Raw genomic sequence first — 19,397 nt, 5'->3', positions numbered from 1 at the left:
TCACCTGTATGCGATGCGTTTAGGGGACATCTGTAAATTATAGACAGAATAAAAAAAAAAACAAAGCATGGACTACTCTCTCCTGAAATATTCACAGCTCAACTTTAAAAAATGTCTGTCTGAAGAAAATAACCTGTACTAACATTTATTTTCTTTTAGGGTCATAGGTGAGTGGAGCCTTTTTAGTCCTTACTGTTTTTATGGTTAAACGTAAGCCTTTTCAATATTAATTTCCCACCCAGTTCTGTTCAGATACCTGTTGAGAACGTTATAGAGAGTTACATAAGATCTTATTTAACGTCACCTGAATGAACAGTTTCGTCCCTTCGTTTAGGTGCTGCAGTTCCCTGGCTTCATCAAAGGTGGAGAAATCAGCGAAGCAAAAGACTCTTATTTCCCTGTTTGGCACCTTTCAGCGTAATCTCCTTCTGCGGCAACGGTCACGTACAATATGGAGCATGAAATACAGCTGATACGGAGCATACTATAATTTCTGACAAATTCAGGCTTATGTTTTCATATATACTGAATAATAAGGGAGAGCATTCACAGGTTTAGCACAAATTATCAAATAGATCTGCGTCACATGAGGAAATAATTGGGAATTCTTTAAAGTCCCAATCCAAAACAACAGCGTAGCAGTCCCTGCTGAAACCCTGTAATCCACAGACGCTAAAGGCTTTTAGTTATTTTTGCAAAGGTAAAAAGACACCTGGAGTGTTTGTTGTGATGGCTTATTTAAAGGTTTTAGAAAGTTTATTGTCCACCTAGAAGGTAAAGTCTTCCATAATCTTCACTTCTTATGGCCAAATAAATGCTGGATTGGGTCTTTAAATCACGACAAATCCCTCCCCTGCATATAGAAGTTTAACCATAGTCACACTGACACTTATTAGCTATTGCACAGGTCATGCATGCCTGTCTAGGACATAGAAACGGCACCATATTAACGCTAACCACCTCTGCTTCTCTGTAACGCCTCATGGCTCGTAAATATGTCAACAACCAAAACGAGGGTGCTTTTTGTGCGAAAAACAAGGTGGCGTAAGACGACTGTGGTTTCTGGAACACACTACCAGGACTCGCTCTGTTCTCCCCTCACTTCCACCAGCACTGTACATAATGTCAGGAATAATCCTTGTGTTATATTCTCAGGCACTGTTCCCTTCACGTCTGGTCCCTGAACCATTCTTTTCCCCCAAGACAGCGACACACAAATTCTTACACTGCGGCACAAACACTTCCCCTGTTGATGAAGAACTACAAACATGTCCTCTGGAGTCCCAACTCACCCCTGAAGGGCACTATGAGGGGAAGATGAGGACATTTTCACCAAGACACCAGGACTATGTGGGAGTTTTTTTCTTCATCTCCATGTGACTGAAAGCGGCATGATTTAGGTTCTGGGTGCTTGTTGCTCCGTGGGCAGGTTTTCTAGGAAGATTTGCGCCCTGTGAGGAACAAGTCGCCCAATAAACATCTGTGAGTCTGTTTACCTGCGGGGGAAGTGGATGTGAAAATAACACAGGCTGAGAAGTTTCCTCTTCCCCGCTCTCAGCGCTCTCCTCCTCACCAGGCGGCCGTTTTGATACGGCTGCATTTGTCCTCCCCCTCCTCCTCCTCTCCTCCTCCCTCTCCTGCTCACTACCGCCCCCCGGCGGCTCACTGCAGGGTAACGCACCACTGTCCTAGACTTCTGCCTCCTCACACGACTGTGCTGATCCGGCTGACAGGTTTGGATTTGGGGCCGCCCCCTTGGCCTCCCCCCACCCCTGGAGGGTGCGGGGAGAGCGGGGCGGTTGATGGGGGAGGTAAGGGTGAGTGAGGCGGGGGAGGAGGGATGGAGGAGAGCGGTGGGTATTGGGGAGTATATGGCTGTGGAGCTGTCTGGGTGACGAGGCGTGCCGAGGGAGTCTGGGGTGGTGGGGTGGAGAAGATGAAGTGGGTGGAGGGGGAGGCGGAGGGGGATGGGCTGAGGGGGGAGTGTGTGTGCACGACGTGGTTGTGAGAGTGTGTGTGAGCGTGGGGGTGGGGCTGCGAGTGCGAGATGGTCAGTGGGAGTTTGGTGCCTCCACCTGGCCTCCCCGCTGAGGGGTGCGAGTGGTAGAGTCCGTGTGGGGTAGTGGGGGTGACGGGGGAGTGCGGGGACAGCGGTGGGGGCGTGGTGAAGCCTGACACCATGTTGTAGCGGGGGTGCTGAATGGCGCCATGCTGCATCCTCTGAAGCTGCTGGGTATGAGAGGGAGCGCAGCCGGACGGGCCTTGCCGTCGGGGTGCGGAGAACCTGTGCGAAAGGATGTGGTGCTGCGGGACGCTCTGCATGTGATAACGATGATGGTGATGGTAAGGTGGGGGTGGTGTCTGCTGCTGCTGGTGCCCAGTAACACTGGCTCCGCCTCCTCCACTGTTGGCGTGGCAATACTGGGCGTGCAAAGCTTGGAGCTTGGAGTGTCCCCCTCCCGTACCTCCTGCCCCTCCAACTCCTCCCGAGTCCGACTGCCCGAGGTTGGGCGATGGGGAGGGGCATGGGGAAGGGGAGGATGGGTGGGGGATGGGAGGGGCGGGGGCGGGGTAGTGGGGGGGTGATGATATCATCAGGGGACTCGGGGGACCCTGTGGAGGGGGTGAGGTCATCGTCAGGGGACCAGGAACTTTGCCTCTGCGGCTGCCGAAGAAGTTCCCCAGCCGGCCTCCGCCAGTCGGCCCGCCCCCTGGCGGCATCCCTCCGCCGCCCCCAGCCCCTCCCCCGCTCACGAGTGGGGAGGTGGTGACCCCTCCCTGGTTGTGACAGAGCCCCGGCCCACCCCCCACCCCCGTACCGGGGCTCTGAGTAGGGCGGTGCGGCCGGTAAGCTGCTGGAGACGAAGGAACCATCATTGGGCTGTAGCAAAGACCTCCATCAGGCAGAGGGCGCTGCTGGTGAGGCCGAGGGCTGCTAATAATGGAACCCTGAGAGGAAGAAGAGAAGAAGAGTCTGACATGATGATAACAGCATTTAAAGCTTTCAAAGTCTCACAGACCTGCGAATCTTTCTCAAGGTTAAATAACATGAACATGAAACATGCAGACATCAGGACAAACATGCAGGAGAATCAATGAAATTTAGACTGTGCATGTTCTTGGAGCCTGGAGGTTACAGATGTGCAACATCCCAGTTCAGTGCAAGCTCAGATCCTGGTTTTGTCCCAGTTTAAGGTGTCTGTAAGGTGAAAACTTCCTTTTGTTCCAGGGGTGGGTGCTGGCCTGAACAGGAAGTTTTGAATTAGATAACTGTGATCATCTGTTTTGATATTCTGGCTATGATCCCAAAATCATCCCCGAGTCAGCAGACTAACCAATGGGACCCCAGTTTGGACTGGTGCTAACAAGAAACCCAATGAGTTTAACAATTTCCAATATGTCTGATAGAAACGCCTGTGAGTCCACTATGACATATACATATGACTCTATTTCATGTTTTACTTATTCCAGAGAAAAGCCCTGAATACTGAGGCTGACTGATCAGAGACTTCCTCTATCGAGGCAAACATGACGCATCAAATCTGAAAAATTAAGAAACATCACTACGTGAAGCCATGTTTCAGTTAGCACATGAATATTTTCACACACACAAACATGCACTGACAGTGAGTGTAACATGCGGCGGCGGCATGCTGGGAAGGCGTGTCATGCATTATTTCATCCCCGCCCAACTTACTTCAATGGTACTGTCCAATGAGCCCACACTGTTTCTACGACCTCGCTTCCCTGTCAGCCAATCAGATCGAGGCAGGTTAACAATTGTTTACAAATAAATTCTTCTAAAATGTACATTTGTTTGTGCACAGATTAAAGGAACAACATGATGATGGAGTTTTGGTGGTGCTGCTGGATGCAGTGTGAAGCTCATCAAAGGATTTGCTGACTGTGCTCTTCTTTAAAAACAGGACATCCTTATATGGTCATCAGCAGCCCCACCTTCCTTCTGTTGAAGCTTATCAGCTCCACCTCAACCTGATGTTTATATACTGCTAAAATATTTGTGCATCAGCACCAAAGAGCGCATTAGCTGTATCTGTCTCTGGTTAAATCACATCAGTAATCCACATCATCTCCACAGCAAACACATTTCAATTTTTAGCTTTCTGTAGTTCCTGCAGTCGTCCAGCAGGTGGAGACCGAGCATCACAGCATCACATTAAACTTCCATCTTGCTGTGGCATTTTCCCATTTTAGATTCCATCAGTGTTTCATCAGTTACATAAGAGCACAGGTTTGCTCTGACTCAGTGAGTCATAATAAAAATCTTCAGCAGAAACCTAAAGCTGCAGAAAATTGCCAATTTACTGCATTTCTTTGCAAAACACGCAGAAGAAACAAACGTGTTAGGAATGCGAGCCTTGCACCATCCACCTGTCCTCACCTGTCTCCGAGAGGTCTCTGAGAGACGAGCTGAGTGCCGTGCGCTTGAGTCCGTCCACCGAGGCGTACGTGTCATCGAGGCTCGGCCTTCCCAGGGTGCCATTCACCACCTCGCTCTTTAAGGTTCCTCCCCCGGAGCTTGCCCCGCCTCCTTGAGTGCCCATGCCTCCTGGTCCTCCCCCTGTCAACATCCCAGGACGCATCACACCTTTCTGCTTCTCGAGCTCAGCTGAAAGGAAAGAGGAAACCGAGAAAGTTGTCGTTAACAACAGTTAAACATAAAGAAGAAACATTCAACTCTGCTAACTTTAAACTGCTGAATCTGTCATATGAATCACTGTTTTGAAAGGCAGCACACACATGCTAAACAATGCATTCATAAAGTGCTCCTTTGGAAATATTTTAGCTGGAAATAAGAGAGCGATATAATCAGGCTGCAGCTGGATGGTCAGCAGCAAATATCCATAAATCCATTTTCTGATCCTTATCTTGGGGGTGGGGTGGAGGGGTAGCCCAAAGCAGAGATGCTCAGACCTCCAACTCTCTATACCCCCTCCAGCTCTTCTGGTTGGACACCAAGATGCTCCCAGTTGGACATGCCTGACACCTCACCTGGGAGGTGTTGAGGAGGCATCCTGGTCAGATACCTGTACCACCCTGACTGACTCCTTTCAGTGTGGAGGAGGAGCAGCTCTACTGTGAACTCCTCCTAAATGACCAGGCTCCTCACACTGTCTCTAAGGGAGAGCCCAGACTGCTACTTGTACCTGGAACCTTATTCTTTTGGTCACCACCCACAGCTCGACCACAGATTAAAGTCTAAATGTAGACTGAGCAGTAAATTGATAGCTCAGCTCTCTGCTCACCACAACAGAGAGGTACAGCATTACAGCAGACACCGCACCAATCCGTCTGCCGATCTCCCGCTCCGTCCTTCCCTCACTAGTGAACAAGACTGAACTCCTCCACCTGGGGCAGCAACTCATTCCTAGGTTGCTGAAACTAGCAGTGAAAGAACTTAAAAAGCTTAGTGCCTAATGCTTTAACATCTGATATATTATTAGCTGCAGTAAGCAGAAATCTAGGTAAAAAAAAACAGTTCCCACCATAGACGCATGGACATATCTATGTGCTCCATGTGTTTCACTCCATGTAGAATTCAAACCCTGCTCTCCAGGGTCAAAACTCTCTGCTCACCTCATTCCACATTACCTCCTCACTACCTGTCTGAACTCCTCTGATGTGCCTGGAAACACCTGTGATCAGTTTCTCCAAAGCCTGTAAAAAACTATTTCCTGCTAAGACTGCTGGAATTACAATATACTAACAACAACACTCGGCTGTTTTGGATTCGTGACTGGGGCGGGGGGTTGGGAGAATGTTATAGTAAAGTCAGTGAACAAGTGTGTGAGGTCTGACAGGTCTAGCTTGAACAGTACACATCTATGGTGTGATTTTGAACACCCTCTGTCACATCGTTCTCGAATTCTGGCCAATGACTTTAAGGAAGTAATTATTTGTACTGGTACTTTCCCAGCCTGTGCAGCACTTCTCCTGTAACTACCAGTGCCAAGAGCTTTTAAAGCTACTACCAAGGGTACTACTACCTTTGTGACCACTGCTGCTTTTAGTACTACTTGGTTTACTAATCCTTTATTTAGCAGGAAGGTCCCACTGAGCTTTAGTATTCGGAGCATCTGGCTGCTGTGACAGGAACACTTACACTCCACCCTGTACTTCTCCATTTCCTGGACCTCTGCGATGCTCTCTCGGAGGTCAGAGGTGAAGCGCGCTCGGTCCTGCTGGCTCGGAGCGTTGAACACGATCAGAACCTTCCTCTCTCCTCCAGGGTTCGCCGATGTCAGCCGGATGCCGTGAGGGTAGTCTGAATGAAACACAACACATAAACACATAAAACCTCAGCTCCAAAACCCTCTGATCGTCGGATGGTCGGAGTTTCTCTTTCTAACGTTGTGCGGTCTGAAATGCCAGAAGATGATTGTTGATTATCAGAATTGTAATTGTTGGTTAAAAGGTAGAAGAGATTACATGAGAGCAGGACAAGTTTCACTGATCAATGTTTAACATTTCTCAGAGCGTTATATTTGCTACAGGGTCACCATGTCGCTCACTTTATACATTCAAATATGAGGATTTTCCCGAGAACGACGTTTGTCTTTTGGATTATGTCAAACAGTCCATGATTTGGGGCTCCTTGGGAATCTTCTGACACAAAATCTAATCCTGATTTGGAATAATTTTGTCCCATGATGTGCATACCTTTCACATCACCATAAAATGTTTGAGTGACTGCATTCAGGTGTTGTTGCTATGTTTGCATGTGCACAGAAAGACCTCAGTACAATAAGAAGAGGGAGTTAAAAAAAACATGAGCAGCTGCTGAGGCTGGATTTAGGCCCTGAATGCTAACGTGCTCTGACTGACACCGATGGGTACCATTCCTGTTTAAGGCGCAAGTGTGTAGAATTGAAACTGAGGAGAAATTAACGATGGAAACATAAACGCTGTGGTCTGGCTCTTCTGTTAAGCACTGCGGTGAAGGATGACTCCCAAACTGATAACACCTAATGTGTAATGTTGACCATCAGCATTTGGCACAGCTATCAGCAGCATCAGGTTAGATTTGGGTCATGTTTGTGCAGCTCAAATAGTCTCAAAGTATTTAAAAAAGACATTTTGTAATGCCCTCTGTTTTCACCTTCCCGCCTGCCGCCTTTCTCTCTCCTCCGTCAGTGTGTGTGATTACACTGATGGAGGCGGCAGGTGCCCTGGAGCTGGGACGGCGTGCCACCAGCTGCAGCTGTTTCAGCAATCAAGCTCCCTTTAAAGGCCCCGCTCTCCTCCCTGCTCACCAGCAGAATGTAGTCTCTGCATCAGCAGTCGGTCTTGGTTCCAGCCATCTGTTATTATTTCTGTTCACTGTTCCATCAGCATTCTGTTTAAGGTTTCTCTCTGTCCGCACTTCTTTCGGTTGACCCACCCCCAGTTTCCAGACCTTCTGCTTTGTCTGTTCCCCTCTCTTTAGCGTCGCTCTCTTCCCTGCTCCATGTATCATTTTCTGTTTAGCTTCCCCATACATTCCCCTTCCCTGCTGGGCCTGAACTCTCCTTTAGCCCCAGCTTCGGTCTCAGTCTGAGGCTCTAATCTACACATGGAAGTCTTAACTCCCATTTTCCCAGCTTCCTTTTCTTGCTCCTTGCCCAAGGTCTTTTCTTTGCTTAGCTGTTACCAGCCCAGCTCCTCCTTTCCCAGCTGTCTTGCCGTTGCTAATAAACTGTCAGTAACCTGCTCCTCTGCCTCAGTGTTTGCTCTGGGGTTCAGAGCTCCTCCTTGGTACATGTCACTGTTTTTTGTGATTAGTTTTTCCTGGTGTTTTTGGTCAGTCCCTCATATCAGAGATCTGTGTTTGATAAATGGTCAAAAATACCAAATGTGCAAGTCAAACCTGAAGCATTGACGGTGGAAGCAAAAAGACAATGCTATGAGCCACTGTACGGGTAATGCTTTGAGGGAGCTAGAGGGAAGTAGAGTGTCTGATGCTCTTGAACTTGTTTTCTTTTTTTGGACAGTCAGCATGGAGAAAAAACAGGAGACACAGCAGAGCGACAGATCAAACGGCCTGCTGTGGACAGAACTCAGTGGCTGCAGTATGACATAAATAAGGTCTCTCTGCAGAGCTGAGAACAGGAATATAACCCTGGAGAAATGCACGGTAAGGTTTCCTTAAAGTGGATGAAACCGAGTCATAGGAGTCTAATCTGAGTGACGTTTCTTCCAGAAGGATGGATCCATTTAATGTTTTTTAAGGACTCGTTTGCACTGATTTCCCTCCAGCAAATACATCCTATCAGCTCAAAGCTCTGCAAAATAAATGAATATAATCATTATTTGTTGGAATGGCTCTGCTCTGGGTCCTCCTCCATCCTCAACATACATACATGGAAAGCCAGAGGCAGGTAGAGCAACAGCAATGGAGCAAACATCAAGGACAAAAGACAATAAGTCAGGCCAGGCATTATATGGAGGGGCTGGGACAGAAGCGGGTTGCAAAGTGGCTCGAAGGTGGGCATCAACTTTGTATGACACACAGGTGCATAGAGGGGCATCAGCTGCAGTTGTGAGGTCAGCTGCTGTTAGATGACCTGCAGGGATTGTGGCTGAGCTCGACTTCCAGGCCTGCCTGAGTGCTGTGTTCAACCTCCGGCTGAAAAGCATTATTTTAGCAGCTGCATTCATTTCTCTGGGAACTTTGATTTGCTGCTTTAGATCTCCACAGCAGTCTGCGTTGTTTCCATTTGAGTAGAAAACAGTGTTCTGATGTCTGACCATCAGCCCTCATCACTGAGTGCATTCATCTAATTGAGAAAATAAGTTTTACATACATGCATGCACAAACCTTCCTACTTGCCTCCCACACAACAAACGCACACACAAACACACTCACCCAACCACCCACACAGCTGATGTATGACTGCGCTGATGAATCACATGGGACAATCTGTCCTGGTCGCAGTCATCAGCACCCGAGACCCATTTAGCTCCAACTGGAGAACCAGAACTGTCAACAACAACAACAACAACCAACTGAACGAGCGCTGAGGCGACACTGGAACAACTGACCTACACATGACACAATGTGATGTGATGCAATCTAATCAAATATGCTGTAAAGAACAGAACACACAAACTATTACTCTCTCTGTTTCAGTATAAGTATACCTAAGGGTTTCAGTTTTGTTTCTAAAAGCTGCCCGAGTTTCATTTTTAGCTTAGTTTAGTTTTAGTTAACATTGATGCTGGGAACCATCAAACTAAACTGAAATAAGAACAGTCTGTAGGAAATGTTTCAGTTTTAGGCTTCAAGGAGGCTCAGATGTTTATTGTCATGGCTGTGAATCCATGAACTTAATGTGTGCCATAATACCCATTCTGAACACACTACATCTTAGATATTATGACTAAAACTATCACTAATACTGAAACTATTAAAAAAAATAAGCCAAATCTCTTCTCTAAAATCGCCTTGTATTTGTAACGCTCTCCATTTATTTTAGTTTTATTTTCTTATTTTTGAACAGATGTGTTCAAATGTCCTGCAAAACAAATAAAGGTACACTAACTTTTTGTTATTCAGGAAGTTGCATGAAATTATTTTGCAGTACTGTGATGAAGTTTAGTAATACTCTATGTTGGACTGGTGCAGAGCAGCTGCGGTGTTCATGGTCAGTGTGAGGTTAGCTCATTGGTTGTAGAAAGTCAAATTAAATTTAAGGTGACGACACTGATTAGATTCAGCCACCTTAAATTTAACCTGTATATTAGCTTCACACTGTTTAGGGGTGGGAATCAGCCATGATCGCTGATGTAACATCTGCTTATATCTGGTTGAATTCAGCTGGTTAAATCAACAAAGAGCAGCAGCAGCTCAGCTGATCACGGCCTGTACACAGAATGTTCTGGAGCTCACAAAAGAAATCATTGTGACTTACACCAATCAGGCATATCATTATGACCACTGACTATCTCCTCATCATGGCACCTTTTAGTGGGTGGGATATAATATTTAAGGAGGCAAGTGAGCATTGTGTCCTCAAAGTTGATGAGTTAGAAACAGCAGAAACTGGTGAACATAAGGATTTGAGTGAGTTTGACGAGGACTGTGATAGTTAGATGACTGGGTCAGAGCATCTCCAAAAGCTCTTATGGGGGATTTCCACTCTGCAGTGGTCAGCATCTATCAAAAGTGGTCCAAGGAAGGGACAGAGGTGACCCAGCAACAGGGTCAGGGATGGTCAAGGCACACTGATGCATGTGGGGAGCAAAGGCCAGCCCGTGTGGTCTGACCCAACAGATGAGCTACTGTAGCTCAAATTGCCGATAAAGTTTATGCTGATAGAAAGGTATCAGAATACACAGAGCATCACAGTTTGTTGTGTATGAGGCTGCATAGCTGCAGACCAGTCAGGGTGCCCATGCTAACCAGTCACCCACTCAAAACACCAACAGAAAACATCAGGAAAATCAGGATTATAATGTTTTTATTGTGTATGCTTTTTACGTGATTTCTGCAAACCCGTTAGTGGAAGGAAACAGCACTCTGGGACACACTGAATGCATGACAACTGTAACTCCGCTGGTTTATATGCAAAAAGAACTATCACTCTATCCAATAAAGCTTGAATTGGAGTTCTGCATCGGTCCTATATATGTAACCGGAAATCCCACACATACATAGGACCTAGGACCACATCAGGTTACGACATAACCTGATGTGGTCCGCTCCAGAAATGTAACTACACATCCACAAGGATTATGATCACCGCGCAGGCTTCAGAGGTGATTTCCGCTTAGAAAGACCTGAGGCAGAAGTCTTATTCAGGCCTAACTTCACATCACTCAATTAGCAAGTGGGTGCAACATTTAGTGTTTAACATTAGCAAGCTAATGCTAATTAGCTAAAGCTATGCCCCGGCTAATCCTGCTGTGCTGAAATTTTTTTCTGGCTAGAACCCTGGTCCCCATAGACCCTCATAGTGAAATGTACATTTTTACAGCAGAAATAAACATGTTTACAGCCTGATACAATAATAGTTTTGTCCGTTCATAATAACTGTACGGCGGGTTTCCTATAACACATCCATCTGGGTACTGGAGTTACAGCTGTGTAGCTGCTTAGGCTTCCTGGCACTGTAGCCCATCACTAACTGAGGCCTCACCGGCTCACTGAACTGAACCTCTTGACCATCCTTGTGCTGTTGGTGCCTTCTGTTTAATGCAGTTATCTTAAAAATAATATATGTGGTCCAAGAAGTCTGTGCTCCAGTTTTGGTGAGTGAAACTGTAGCATTTAATTAGTCTGTCACTAAGCACTAATTAGCAGTCTGTACAATGCTGACCAAGCTTGCTAGCTTTTAGCATTTAATTTAAATATGGGGAACGCTGGTGATTCCGATAAAACCATCGGATAAATCTGATCACATCTGACACAGGGATTGGAACGTGCATGGTAAGGACTGATTCCTACACCCGACAGTGGTGGTGATGTAGACACAGCCTGGAGTATAACTGCAGCTATTCTGCTCAAACTCAGCAATGTAAGGTCTCTTTAAGGAGTTCAAATGAGACTTTAGTTTTGGGTTGATGTGGTTTTGTGGGTGGTTCTGCATCATTACACACATATATTTATACATGCAGGCTTGTTGAAAGAAAGTGGTGGGTTTGTAATTTCAGAGCTGAACTCTCTCTCTGAGTGAGGGATCCTGTTAACAGGTGCTGAGGCAGATTTGAAACACCTCCAACTCCAATCTGCTGCGTGGAGCTGAGAGCCAATTCATCTCTGCTGAAGAAGTAGAGGCTTGGAAACCACACACGCCCCCACGCACAAACACAGCTCTATAAGACTGCGTTAGCGTTGTTATTGTAAATGCTGGTTGAATGAGTCGTGCTTTGAGAGCTTGTTGAGCAGCCTCGTTCTCAGGTTGACAGACGTATCTTTAGGAAATCCTGTGATGTGCTTCCACCGCGCTCCTTTGAAGCAGGCAGTTGGTGTTGATGCTGTCCTGACTGACGCCGTCTTTCTTTTAAAGACACGGCTGGCAGATAATTGTAATTGGAGCGGGAAGTAAAACAATGTTTTGCCAAGTGATTATTAACAGATTGTTGAGAATATTTCCAAATAGGACAGAGGCTCCAGTTTTTTTTTTCCACACAAATTTTTTGTTTTCATATGAAATACAAAATAAAGTGTCATGCTTACAGCAAGCAAAGACATACGAGCTATTATGTTTTAAACACAGCCACTGCAGCCCAACTTCAAAACCCGGTCAACAGCAACAGCGTCTTATTGAGTAGTAGTTTTAATTATTAACCCACTGAGTCCATATCTGCCCAGCAGTCTTTTGTTTTTTACCCCAAATCAAAAGTGTTTTGCTGCCATATTGAAACCATAATTTATGTTCACTTCCCAAAAAGCACCGTGAACATGTCCCATGCACTTCGTTTTGGTGCAGCTGCAGAGCCTCATGTGCTGCAGTCCTTAAGGATGACACTTTCTGAATGTCTGAACTCTGATGCAAACTATCCGTGTTGCATTTAACACCGAAACAACTCTTACTCACACTAAACATACTGTACATAATGTGACCTAATGCTCTGTCCTTCGCTGCAACCTCTTCAGGTTCTGTGTCTTCCTGCAGTGTTATAAAGCAGGCTTCACCTGTCCAAAGGCTGCTGAGGTGTAATGTAAGGGTGGCAGCTGTGGGGTTGGTTCACCACCACACAACAAATACTGGATGGACTGTCATGAAGTCATGAACTTTCTCCATGTTGGATGTTTCGTTTCATTTCATCTGGAGCATCACAGCATCTGACACACTGACACACTGACACAGGTCCCTCACAGGGTTCCTTCTTAAGTCATTCAGCCCTGTTATCAGATTCTGACACTACTGGAGTTTTTGTCATGTAACTGGACCTGTGCAACTTTTGGGCTTTTATACACGGGTAATGGTCTCTTTAACCACTGCTAACAGCATGTTAGCACAGACAGAGAGTCTGACATTGTGATCAAAGTGGATCCCAAAGAAAGCAAAAAGCTCCATTTTTACAGCTCACGTCATTAAAATGTTTAAACGTAGGTGGCTGTAAATGATATTTGATCATGAGATCATTGTTTATTTGGAATTAATTATAAGAAGATCAACACAGATTATTTCTACATTTTTTAAACTAATATTTCACTTCACTACATAAGCCCCCCCCCCACCCCCCCCCCCCCCCCCCCCCCCCCCCCCCTTAAAAACATGAATTCACCAAGCAGGTATTTGCTCACTGAAGCAGCTAACACTTTCTCCATTTCCCTCTAATTACCAATACCAAATTACGTAGGATGTTCTTGGATGCAGACCTGCAATTATGTGAAAAGTTGCCAGAAAATTAGCAGGAAAATGCAGGACTGTAAAATTAAACTGTGATATTTCAGAGGTTCACTCTGAGAATCATATCAGCATTTTCAGATTTAGAGAAAGAACAAAGTATTCGAGCAACTACAGACCAGCAGCAACTTCCTAAAGGAGGCCGAATGGCTGCTGAGAGCACGAGTGAAGCGTATTAAACACATGCAGTATATAAAACACATGCAGTATATAAAACACATGCAGTATATTAAACACATGCAGTATTATTGGAAATGTCTTTAAATCTTACCAAGCAAGGCACTCAGCAATGAGCTGGCAAATACACACAGCACATGTGCAGTGATGAGCGTATTTTTTATATATATATATATATATATATATATATATATATATATATATAATGTATACACACACACTTCTCAGCACCATGTGTTCCATGCATATCCGCATGTGTGTGTATTCAGTGTGCCTGCTGACTGCAGGGTAAAAATAGAGAGTTGAGCAAGTGCAAAAAAGAAACGGAGACATGCAGAATCAAACTGAGGGAGGTGCAGGCAGATGGAGGGAGCAGATGGACGAGAGGAGTCAGAAAGAGAGAGAGAGGGAGGCAGCAGCACACAGAGCAGTACTTACAGGTGTTTTGGAAAGTGTGGACCTGCATGTCGACCAGAGGAAATGATTGTCTGAAACTGTACGTCACCGACGTCTTCTTCTTTTGGAAGATCTTTGTGACCTGAGGAGGAGGAGGAGACCCGAGAGAGTTTGATTAAATTTTTAGTCCTCAGGCTGCAGCTGTTTGATCTTAGAGGGATCGCATCAGTAAAACTGTGGATAATAACCTTTAAAATACATTTAGAACCAGATTTTCAGTTTTTCTTCCACATGTGCATTAAATTTACAGATCACAGGACAACTAAAAAACACACTTTCTCATGTGCTGCATTATTTCAATTAAACAACAAACACATTTCACTTTTTATTGATTGTTCCTGGTGGTTTTTATTGAAAGACTCATAATTAATTCTTTCTAGCAGCTGTTCACAGGGCAGGACTGGACTCAGGCTGCTTCTGTCCCACAGTTCATGTCTAACAAAAAAACACACCAAAACACTGACAGGTACTCGGCTGGAAACAGTGTGTCTGTAAATAACATACTGTTCATATCTCAAAAAATAAACAAAATAAAATATAGTTATTTCTGCTGTACACTGGAAACATTTGGGTTTGACATTAAAAGATGAAAAAAATCAACGTCTCTGCTTTTATTTCCAGGTGTTCACATCTGGACCTGATGCACAGTTCAGCACCTGCTGTATGAACACACCCATTTTGGAACATGTGACTGACAGGTTACATTGATTATTCAAACAGTAAATAGTGCTGAATGTCAGTTTCAGATTTGGGTTCTGCCTGTGCAGACTGTCTGTGGGTGAGAAACAAGCAGCTGTGAAGCTGATTGGAAAATCAGTCAGAGCCATGAACAAACATTAGCCATAACCAGTACAGCCGTCTGGAGGGTCCTGAAGAAGAAGGGTGGTCACCGTGTAATATGCTGAAGAGATAGCTCGAGGAAAACAACAGCAGCTGATGACAGAAACATTCTAACAGCTGTTAGTGACATCAGCAACAACCTCCAGAGGGCAGGAGTGAAGATATCACAACCTCACAACCTCTTCACAGAAGACAAAAGCACAGAGGCTTCACCAGAAGATACAAACCACTAATTAACAAGAAGAGCAGGAAGGCTGAAACAAGCCTCAGAAACTCTGGGACAAAGTTTGATGGACTGATGAGACAAAGATGAACCGTTACCATGACGGCAGCAGTACAATGACCTCAGAAGTCTACAAAAACATTTTGTCTAATTTAAAGAAAGATGACACCAAACTGAGTGGGATATCCTTCATCATGCAGCAAGATAATGACCCAAAACGCACACAGGAGCTCATCAGGGGCAGGAAGTGGAAGGTTTTAGACTGGCCTAGTTAGTCTCCAGACTTAAACCCTATCGAGCGTTTTACCTGCTGAAGAGGAAAAAACACCTGAAAGAGGCTGCGGTGAAAACCTGGAAAAGCACCGCAGAAGATGACTGCAAACGTTTAATGATGTCAGTGGGTCACAGGCTTGATGCAGCAAAGGCGGTGTGGCAGCCATGGTTTAGATCCCAAACGCAGTAACTTAAATGCTTTATTGTTGCACTCATAAACAAAACCTCTGCGAGGCAGAACCAGAACAGGTAATCCAGGAACTTAAGGCTGAGGCAGACACAGGAGCAGACGCCACACCACCATGAAAAGACCAACTGACACAACGACAAAGAACTGACAAGAACACAGACATTAAATACACACTAGGCAACGAGACAAAAGGAAACACCCGGGGAGAAGAGATCAACACGATCACACCAACGAAACCAGGAGAATCAAAACTGAACACACTGAACAAGATACCAAACACTACCAAAATAAAACAGGAAGTGAAAAACACAGAGACCAAGACATGTGAACTTCACACACAGACCAGGAAATAAACAAACACGGAGAAGAAGGCACACAGCAAACTCAACACCAAAGAACCACAGCTAAACACCCACGACAGGACCTCCCAAGTAAGAACACAATACTGAAAACACTGGGCAAAAGACCCAGGACCACAACAAAAGGATTTGCTGCTAAATATTAAGTCTTATTCACTTTAATATATTTAAAGTTTATCCAATACTTTTGCTCACAAGAAAAATGGGTGGCTTCAGACCAAAGGTTCCACTTCTGAACTGTGTATCAGATCCAGATGGAAATACCTGCAAATCAAAGATGTTGATTTTTTTGTCTCATGTTGATTATTTGATGTTTTAACCCTATAAAGGGACTGGCCTCACTGTTCCAATACTTTTAGAGCAGAGTATGATTAAATGAGAGGACACTCATTCCAACAGCACAAATACAGTTTCAGGTATGCATGTTGGTGGTGTGTGAGGCTGCTGGTTATTACATTAGTGAATGGGGACGTCACTTCCTGCTTCTCATTTTTCAGAGAGCATTATTGGTTGGTCAGCATACATTTAGCAGACACACAGAAACACGATGGCACAAATATTCAGCATCTTTCAGCTGTGGTTTGGTCTTCACGCCCCCAGAGAAAACAATCCCAGTTCAGCAGCTAAACGCTGCACTCTCACTCACAGCTGTTTGCCGCTGAGCAGGTCGAGCGTGTTGGAGCTTGTATGATGAAAACAGCGAAGAAAACATGAAACATAAAGTCTCAGCGGGAAAACACGAGACTCAGTGGGTAAAAGTTGCTGACAAATCCTGTTTTGTTGCCTTTTCTCTTAAAGCCACACTCTGAGATGTCCTGACATTTCTGGAGCGCTGCATTAAACATCAGAAGGGCATTATGGGATAAACTGGTGCTCCAGTGATGCAAAAATCCCTTTATCTCACACACAAGTAAATCTTAAGGCTGTGTAAGAATTAGTGGTCAAACGTGTCCTAAACTAGAGCAATAACACAAACACACAGTGTGTGTAATGACACTAAATTCACAACTGACAGACAAGAAGTTCAATACAAAACCTCCAGCCTGCAGCTAATCTCGATTCACGCTATGACGAGCTGTTCTGGATGACTGTGATGTGTCTATATGTGCCTATAACAGGAGCAAGAACACACAAAGAGTGGATCCAGTACCATCAGCAGGTCGTTGAACAGGAAGACTTCTCTCTGGTGGACGCCGCTCCTCTGAGCTCTGTTTGGATCAGGAACCTCGAACAGCTGACAGCAACACACCAACCTGCGATGAGGCAGGGACAGCACCTGCAACACACACACACAAGTAATGGTGTATTTTGTGTCCTGAATCAGTTTATGGTTTTTATGTATTAAACATAAGTCAGGCATAAAAAGGATGAAAACAGCTGCTGCAGGAATCAGTTAAACTGAGTCTTTGTAGCCAAATTTATGATTTATGTTAAAGCACGCCTGGTTTTTGATCCCTAAAATGAAGCTAAGCCAGAGAGACATCACCTCTCACCCTCATGCCTGAAGCACCTGAGGGATCCTGCAGATACCTGAACCACCTCAAGTAGTTCATGAGGAGCAGCAGCTACATGACCCCGCCTACATGACTAAGGTCCTCCCCTTGCTTCTAATGCATCGTATACACTGACAGGTGACTGGTGCAGAGCCAGTTTGTGTCTTTTGAAAAGTGGTCCACCTTTCAACAGGTTTGAGTACTGAAATGTAAAGGTTCTTCTCCAGGAAGGAAATCACGGTGGACGCGATCTGCAGCTGCCAATTAAACTTTTCTTTTGATGCATCAAACATGTTCTAGATGCAGTACCAGAATGAGCCACTAGTGGAAAAGAGGTTTATAAGAAAAACCCTTCATGGTGTCATTTTTAAAAGCATCCTCACTTTTCTGTCAGCACCTGAAACCATTGTGCAGTGTAACAGATATTTTCAGATGTTGGTCTTACAGGCTTCTTGCCGACCACCATCCTCTCCACCGCCTGGACCTGGGACACGTGGTCATCGTTGGTCCGAAGCTCCCACTTCTGGATTCTTCCATAGATCGCCACCAGCAGGTCCCGGGGAATGTCCTGACCGTTATCAACACCTGATGGGATAAAAGTTCAGATTCTGACATGAATCTTTCGCGCAGGCACAGACGACACTTTACAGTCTCCTTCACTCCTGTTTTAGCATCCAGCTGTAGCAAAAGCTTCCCATCCCCATCACTGCCTGCTGTCTGTGATTGTGATCTCAGTGACTGCGTCAGGCTTAGTCAGATTTGTTCCAGCCATCGCCAGACACAAATGTGTCATTCCCTAAAAATCTGGCGTTAAGTACCCTGCCTGAACAAACACAGGAGCAGCATTTCGGGTTTGTTTCTCTGCACAAACACCAGCAAAGTTTTCAGTGTTAGTGTCAGAGCACGCCGCAGTGCTGCGCAGGGTGTTTCAGCGTGGATGGAAAAAGAGAGCTCATAAATTAAATTACATGAAAATGGAAAGAAAGCTGAACATCCTTTAACCTCTTAACAGAGAGGATCCACCTGAGATTAGAGCTGCTTTAGCCACATGGTAAAAGGCAAATTTACTGCTTAAAACAGGAGTGGACATTATCCAAAGCAGTTGAAGTTAAGAGCGTACAGCTCTTGTAAAGCTTTCTAAATTGTAGTTTTACCATCTTTTTGAGTTCTTATTGCTGCATTTCTGCTGTGAAGGAAGTCTGACTGCTGCGAGTAACGACTGCAGCCTGCAGCATTTCTGCTCCTTTCAAACTGAGTCCTGACTTTAACATTTTCCAGACCTGCATCATTTCAGACTGATTACAGGAGCAGCTCTACTGACTGACCACGCAGGTTCTTGATGAAGTCCTCCAGCTTCATCTTCCTCTCCGGCTTCACGTTGGGGCTGTACATGTCCGTGTTGAGGAGGATGATGGCAAAGGCCAGGATAAAGATGGTGTCCGGATTCTGGAACTGCCGGATCAGCACCGGGTTACAAACGCAGTACCGCTGACTGCAGAGAGAGAGACAGGGGAACATCACAAACTCCACAGATGAATCAGGTCTCTGACGTTTGATTTGAACCCTCTGGGATGCAGTTTAATACCTGAAGGCCTCCACCAGTCGCTCCACCCGCTGAGCTTCACCTTGAACTTTAATCTGAGCCTGGAACTTCCTCAGAGCGTCATCCAGATCCATCCCTGAGAAATCCATCTCATCCAGGACACAGCTAAAGAAAGAGACAGACAACGCTGATCATCATCTATGAAAGCATCTCTTAACCTCAACAGTGTGGAAGCTTCTTCAGACACTCCTGAGCAGCTCAGAGGCTGCACTATGAAGAAGACCTTCGGGTTTGGTGAGGCCCCGTCAGGTTTAACCCTGTGGTTCAGTATTCACTGGGGTACATCACCACTTACACTGCTGACCTTACATGTTCCAGAGGACAGTATGTTTGAGATAGGAGACAAAACCACCGCCAATCGACCCGTTAGTTCTCTGGAAAACAGTGTCAGCATTCCTAGAAGATCCCTTGGAGGTAGTTCTGAAGTT

General features: G+C 45.4%; 1 protein-coding gene across 1 annotated transcript in view; it reads right to left on the bottom strand.

The window, feature by feature from the left end:
* Nucleotides 1-2,051: 2,051 nt before the first annotated feature.
* Nucleotides 2,052-19,397, bottom strand: part of LOC115783118 (IQ motif and SEC7 domain-containing protein 2-like) — a 58,694-nt gene continuing 41,348 nt past the window's right edge. The window contains exons 10-19 of the mRNA XM_030733776.1: nucleotides 18,952-19,074; nucleotides 18,692-18,858; nucleotides 17,812-17,951; nucleotides 17,024-17,149; nucleotides 13,971-14,070; nucleotides 6,125-6,286; nucleotides 4,403-4,630; nucleotides 3,698-3,747; nucleotides 2,134-2,949; nucleotides 2,052-2,087 (exon numbers count right to left, since the gene is read on the bottom strand). Coding sequence (XP_030589636.1) covers nucleotides 2,052-2,087; nucleotides 2,134-2,949; nucleotides 3,698-3,747; nucleotides 4,403-4,630; nucleotides 6,125-6,286; nucleotides 13,971-14,070; nucleotides 17,024-17,149; nucleotides 17,812-17,951; nucleotides 18,692-18,858; nucleotides 18,952-19,074 — 1,948 coding nt within the window. The remainder of the gene's footprint in view (nucleotides 2,088-2,133; nucleotides 2,950-3,697; nucleotides 3,748-4,402; nucleotides 4,631-6,124; nucleotides 6,287-13,970; nucleotides 14,071-17,023; nucleotides 17,150-17,811; nucleotides 17,952-18,691; nucleotides 18,859-18,951; nucleotides 19,075-19,397) is intronic.

Source organism: Archocentrus centrarchus, chromosome 7 (genome assembly GCF_007364275.1).
Source record: "Archocentrus centrarchus isolate MPI-CPG fArcCen1 chromosome 7, fArcCen1, whole genome shotgun sequence".
NCBI lineage: Eukaryota > Metazoa > Chordata > Actinopteri > Cichliformes > Cichlidae > Archocentrus > Archocentrus centrarchus.
The sequence above is the reverse complement of the archived record's forward strand: the minus strand, read 5'-3'. Positions and strand labels throughout refer to the sequence as shown.